This window comes from Macrobrachium rosenbergii, chromosome 1 (assembly GCF_040412425.1).
Source record: "Macrobrachium rosenbergii isolate ZJJX-2024 chromosome 1, ASM4041242v1, whole genome shotgun sequence".
NCBI lineage: Eukaryota > Metazoa > Arthropoda > Malacostraca > Decapoda > Palaemonidae > Macrobrachium > Macrobrachium rosenbergii.
Genome location: NC_089741.1, coordinates 77,570,678 through 77,577,861, shown reverse-complemented (window position 1 = coordinate 77,577,861; position 7,184 = coordinate 77,570,678). Strand labels below are relative to the sequence as shown.

The window sequence follows — 7,184 nt, the reverse complement described above, 5'->3', positions numbered from 1 at the left end:
TCACTCCCAGGACATCCGCTTGCTGACTCCCCTGGAGGATCAGCTCTCTCGTTCTCACAGCTAGTTTGATTCACACCCCTTCTCTCTCTCTCTCTCCCTAACTCTGAGTTGCTGAGGTATTCTCACTTTCTACATTGGGTGCCTATGAGGCATGCAACTGTTTCTTTTGTCGTTGTTTCTCTCTTTATGCTATTTGAGTTGTAATTCCCATTATGGCACTCCTGGAGAGACCATCAGCTACTTTTTTTGTTTTCCCTGCCATATGTTCAATTCCCACAATATCAAATTCTAACAGCCGCTCGATCCAACGAGCGTGGCGAGTGGTTTTAAATCCCCTTTCTTGAATAAATCTCTCAATGGGCGATGATCTGTGTTTATTTCGACTTTATGCCCCAGAAATAAATAGCATGTCTCTCCAGCACCCATAGAATTGCCAATGCCTCTCTGTTGATGGTATTGTAATTCTTCTCTACCCCTTTTAATGCTCATGATCCAAAACAAATCGATTTTCCATTTCCTGCATCGTCAGCTTGAGAAATCACTCCCCCAACAGCTATATTTCTCGAGTCGGTGGTTACTAGAAATGGCCGATTGAACTTTGAATACGCTAACAGTTCATTACTATAGCCGATTCACTTAAGGTAGATTCTTGGGCCTATGAGACGTTTGTTTGGCGGCCTCTGATTGGCTGGTACTGGGAGGTATGCAGCTCGCTCACTGTTTCATTTTAATGTCTGTAGCTCAGAAAACTTGAAATATGTTTATATTTCTTCATTTATCTCACGTTTTACACAAGATAGGAAAGTTTTAGTCATACCATGGGATTCGGTATTAATTGTACAACTAAACCGTGATTTCCCGAAATCAGTAAGATAAAACACAAAGGAATTACAACGAGTAAAAGTGAAGAGAAGCATTTCATTTCTTTATACCTGTTTTACATATCGTCGGATTTTGCATCACTCATGCGATCAAGATCAAATAAAACTTGAGTTTTCATACAATGAATTCACCCTGAATACGGTGGTGCTTTCAGATTTTAGATGAGTGTGATATGTGAAGAGAAAATGAAGAATATGTCGTATTATGTTGCATCCTTACTTGACTCGGTTTGAATAGTGCCGAGAGACGGTGGTCTGCAAACAGCGAGATCTTTGAGGCACCGTTGACAGTTGCCAATTAGTGATATGAGAAGTTTGCAGTTTCGACAATATTTACCGTATTATTATGTCATTAAACTTTCTGTAAATACATGCATAATTCCATTATGACTGTCGAACACTCTCACTCCAATATCATATATGTCCGTGTGTCTGAACATATCTGAGTAAGTGTAATTCCGTAAATGTTCCACACCCTGCATCACTATATAGCGCTTGTAGGATAATGAGACGAATCAGAAGACTTTTATAGATTTTATATATTTAAACAAAAAGAATGGAAATGCATAGGCTACTGATGTATTATGTCATAGAACAAAATAAAATCATATATAGTAGGCTTACATTGACAGTGTCATTAGGCTATCTATATGAACAAAAATAAAAGAAAATCTTACATATTTTGTTACGTCATTACCATTATTTAAAAAAAAATTAATGGAAAATCATACATATAGTCATGTCATTACCTACTGAAACAAAAGAATGAAAAATTATACAGATGCGTCATTTGATTTTTCATTTTTTCCTTATCAGATATGTCCATAGTCCAATCATACGGACATATATGATATTGGAGTGAGTGTTCGACAGTCATAATGGGAATTCTATGCATTTATTTACAGAAAATGTATAATGACATAATAATGCGGTAAATATTGTTGAAACTGCAAACTTCTCATGTCGCTAATTGGCAACTGTCAACGGCACCTGGACGCTCTTGATGAGAAGACCAACGACGTCCAAAGTGTCTCGCAGTCTGCAGACCACCGTCTCTCGGCACTATTCAAACTGAGTCAAGTAAGGATGCAACATAATACGACATATTCTTCATTTTCTCTTCACATATCACACTCATCTAAAATCTGAAAGCACCAGCGTATTCAGGGTGAATTCATTGTATGAAAACACAAGTTTTATTTTATCTTGATCGCATGAATGATGCAAAATCCGACGATATGTAAAAACAGGTATAAAGAGTGAAATGCTTCTCTCTTCACTTTTACTCGTTGTAATTCCTTTGTGTTTTATCTTACTGATTTCGGGAAATCACGGTTTAGTTGCACAATTAATACCGAATCCTTTGGTATGACCAAAACTTTCCTATCTTGTGTAAAACGTGAGATAAATGAAGAAATATAAAAATATTTCAAGTTTTATGAGCTACAGACATTAAAATGAAACAGTGAGCGAGCTGCATACCTCCCAGTACCAGCCAATCAGAGGCCGCCAAACAAACGTCCCATAGGCTCAAGAATCTACCTTAAGTGAATCGGCTATAGTGAGTGAAATCTTTAATTCTTGAAAAGCTATTTCTTCCTCCTGTCCCCAATGAAAATCTGACTGTTTCCTCAGTAAATCTAATGGTCTCGCTGTTTTACCAAAATCTTTTAGGAATTTACGAAAGTAGCCTGTGAGCCCAAGGAAACTGGCTACTTCTTTTGCACTCTTCAGTTGGAGAAATTCTTTAATTGCTGCTACTTTATCTGCACAAAAAAGATTTTCATCACCATATTGTATAATGAATTGGATGAGCTTCTCTGGAGTGGAAATCTGAACATCCGTTCTGCTTGCCAAGAGCATTCTGGAGTCTAAGATTTCCTCATAAAGTTCATTACCATCCAAATCACTAGTGTAGATTTCGCCAACATGTAAACAGTTTCCTTCATTCTCTCGTCATCAGTAAATCCTGAACTTTTACCTTTTTAAGAATTTGTTCTACACTGCTTGAAACCCAAACTTGTTGTCTAGATCTTCAAGTCTTGAGCTACGTTGTTTCACTTCAGTCATGCAGAGTCTATCTATTGTACCTTTCATTAGACGCATGATCTCTTGTTTTACGCAGAGGCCGACATCAGTAGCTGTTTCTCCTGGCATCCTTTTTCTTTGTTCTGGTCTCACTATCATAACATCATAATTCTCACACAGTTCTAATGCTGCACAGAGCGACTCATTACAGATTGCTTCTCTGTTTTCATTGAAATACATTTCAAGTGCCTTTAAGTCTTTGGCAGCATTGTGGAAGTTTATTTGATGGTCTTGAAGTCTCTTTTGAATGCGGTCTATTTTTGATAATATAAGATTCCAAAAGAAAAGTATTGCAAGGAAATGAAAGGTAAGAATCCGGTGCAACAGCTGACTGGCTTCACTTCTTGTATCTACATTTTCTTTCAGATCAGTAGACATTTCTTCCAGTAGAATAACCAAGTCATCAAAGTGGTGACAAATTGGTTTAACTGCCTCTTCTCTTGCACTCCATCGGGTTTCAGATTCAGATTTTAGTGTGATTGGCATAGCTTTCCTCAGCTTGTCCCATCGCATTGTTAGCGTGAGAAGAATTGTACAGTGCATCTAATGTGCCAAAAAAAAGGTTACTGTAACTGATTCTTCATAGCTGCATGAATACCAGCTAGATTAAGTGAGTGGTTAATGCGGATTGACAAATACAGCTTTATCATTGTTTTCAATGATCCTCTGCTGCACACCAGATTTGTGCCTTGCCATGACTGCAGCGTTGTCGTAACACTGTGACCGACAATACTTTAGTGGCATATTGTCCTTTTCTAGCTGATTACATATTACTTCAACTATGCTCGCTGCATCTTTGTGTTTGACTTCAATGAAACCAAGAAATGTCCCTTTTACAATTACTGTTTTTGTCTTAAAGTTTATATCAACATATCTCACGGTTTCGGACATCTGCTCTCTATGGGCACTGTCGGGAGTAGAATCAAATAAAAGCCCATAGTACTTTGCTCGACGGATATCATCAAGTAATTTGTTCCTTGCAGTTGATGCTAAGAGTTGTATAAATTCATTCTGTACTAAAGGAGACAAATATGACACAGATCCAGCTTTCTGTTCTACATAATCCAAGTGATTCCTCATTATTGGGTCGAATTCAGCAATTAGTTTCACCAGGCCAAGGAAATTACCAATGTTTCTGTTGTCAGCGTCACGTATCTTCTCATTATGACCCCGAAAAGCTAAGTTCTGATTAGCTAAGAATTTGATACAATATAATATCCAACAAAGAATTTGCCGCCATCGCTCTTTCTCTTTCTCTATTTGGGTTTGCAGTGTTTTATTGACACTTGTATTTGTGACCAAAACTCTCTCAGCTTCTTGAAATTGAAGGACTGACGGTGCCATTTACTGTTTTCATGCTGTTTCAGTTTCCCTGGAGCTTTCCACTTACTAAAACCATGTTCTACTTCTAAGGACGATGGACTGCATTCAGACTGAGAAAAGAGAACACAACAGAAACAGAAAGCAGCATTTTTTGTAGGTGAGCATACCAGCCATGAACGAGGAACTTCCCCTCCTTGATCTCCAATCCCAAGCTTGCGCTTAAACCAGCGACTGTTCATACTCCGTTTATTTTTCATTGCAAATGGACCATCCTTGTTCTGGAAAATACTTGACCCTTTTGATACAATCTCAGTTCTCAAGGCATCTGGCACGATAGCTTTTCTGGTTTTCAAGTCAAATTCCAAGTAACCAATGTCATGATGTTGAATTACATCTGGTATTGAAGCACTGCTCAAATTTGCTGGGATCTTGCTATGTACCACTGCATGGTCGTTACTTGTTGCCTCTTTAGTGGCAAATCTTTTCTGGCAGGTTCTTGCTCTGATGTGAGCTCCTGGTCACTGTCAAGCTCTTCTTCGAGGTCAGACTCACTTAAATGGCTGGATGCGGTTTGCAAGAGTCCATCTCCTATGGAAACATCAAAGGAACTGTTGATTGACTTTCTGACTTATTTACTATTGATGGCCAGCACCCTCCTGGAGAAATGCTTTCATAATTTCGCTTGATTTTCTTCTTCTTCTTCTTCATAATTTTCTTCTCTTCTCCTTGCGCTCCCACTAAGATCTCTTGGTGCACCATGTCTGTGTGTGACTGTGGCAAAGATAAGTACAATGAATAAATAAAATAAATAAATAAATAGATAAATAAATGGTAAATTTATAGCTTCGGTCAGAGAAACTCAATAGTTTTGTTGTTTGCACTCGGTATTTCAGACGATTGTAAGACTTTTTTTCTTCTATGGTATTTCCGTCGAAATTAACGGTTGCAAGATGATACCAATATTATTATTATTGTTATGTGAACAGCACATCAGAAACTCTTGTTTACAATTAGTGATGTGTTTTTTTTTTTATTAGGACCGTTACAACTTCGTATTCGTAATACTGTAAATTTTATAAACTTATTATAAAAAGTAAAGTGACTTACCATGATATATTGAGAGAAGTGTATAAATAAATAAATATATAAATAATCAAATAAATATAATATGGATTAATAAATACTGCCTACTGCCCAAATTGCTAAACATAACAACAACAGCAAGTTACAACAACAAAAATTAACATGATGTCCTTGAACCACGAATGCACAAACTAAGACTCATCAATTGCGTGCGTAAGTAAATGGATCCTAGAATATGATTTTTTCTTTTTTGCTAGAAAAGCACACTGCAATTATTTGGCATACTCTGGAAAACTGTACATATGGTATAATATATGAACGGTGAAAATTAGAGGCCACCAAAAGAACAGCCTGACTGTAATCACTCTTCCAAGAAAATGAGTTTGATTCGGCGGGTCAACCGACACCCATCCTTCAAAATACAAATTCCACATTACGTTGTTTTAAAGACCATCATTCTCTCTCTCTCTCTCTCTCTCTCTCTCTCTCTCTCTCTCTCTCTCTCTCTCTCTCTCTCTCATTTCAGTTATTTCAATATGGTAATATTTTCTATTTTCGCACAGTGTATCACGCCAATATATACATATTGTTAAGAACTCCTCAACAAGAGCCACAAATGATTTTTTTTTTAAACCAGGTCCTCTGTTCAATAAATCAATTGCCAGTCCAGAGAAAGATTTAACACACACCAGACTTTAGGTAATACACATTCAAAGAGGGTGACATAAAAAGATCAAATGCCTAAATTTAACACTAATTTATTTACAAAACAAACTTAATAATTAAAGTGTCCCCGAAAACCTGCTTCAGGAACTAGAAAAAAAAAATACAAGCATATATAATACCCTCACACATACCTCAATCTAATACAAATAGATCAAACTTCTTATGCCCAGTAACATTAGGGGTCGCTTCTCATTTTATAATTGTTACCCTGATGATTATTTTATCCATTTTCTTCCAGTCAGAAAGCATTTGTTACAGAAAACGGTATTTCTACGCTAGGAATAAACGTTTTCTTCTCAAATATTCACTTGCAAGAGAAGACGAAAAACTCATTTTGTATTCCATATTATGAGTTTTGTATTTCGTAAACATCTCTGCTAATCAAACTTTCTAGTCAGTTTCGTATTTAATAAGATTAAAAATTTCTTAGAATTAGAGGCTTAACAATGCATTGTATAAAAGTGTAGAAAAACAGTCAATTTTTTTCCAAATTCACCTTCTCTTATTTTTACATTATTTCACTCGTTATGTTGTAGCCTAGTTATTAAGAGTGATCATCGATTTTTTTTCTGTTCATTTCTGATGTAATCCCCTATTTCTCCATAACTTAGTTTTTATGTGATTTATATTTTAGAGGCGGTAAAGTATTAGATTTTTTTTATTATATGTAACCCATCGTGATGCCGTAACTTACATTGGAAAGTCATGGAACTTAAAAAAAAAAAAGTTTAGTTCAAAGATGTTGCTCTGTCTATTTTCCGTTTTGAAATTTAAATTCAAAATCCGGCAGTTTTGGAATACTTACCATAAGTAGCAATTACCACACTGATTAACCTATTTTCTTTTACAATGCCTAGTCCTTTTGACCAAAGATAATCAAAATTACAAAAAACGATGATTCTTGATTTGCTTCTTTTGCAAGTAGTCGTTGTTTGTATTTTTTTTTTTTTATTTTATTTTAACAAACCGACAAAGGTGAGTGGAAAATTACTGAAGACGGGTTTAAAAGTTGGTTAACTTTTGCCATCTTGTTTAAATACATTTGGAACAAAGTAGTTTTAGTATTTCCATAACATGTTTATT

At 36.1% G+C, this 7,184-nt stretch overlaps 1 protein-coding gene across 1 annotated transcript; it reads right to left on the bottom strand.

Annotated features, from left to right (window-relative positions):
* Positions 1-2,879: 2,879 nt before the first annotated feature.
* LOC136841068 (uncharacterized) lies at positions 2,880-3,482 on the bottom strand. Its single transcript, XM_067108123.1, has one exon. The coding sequence runs from the start codon at positions 3,480-3,482 to the stop codon at positions 2,880-2,882; it is 603 nt and encodes a 200-aa protein (XP_066964224.1).
* Positions 3,483-7,184: the final 3,702 nt, after the last annotated feature.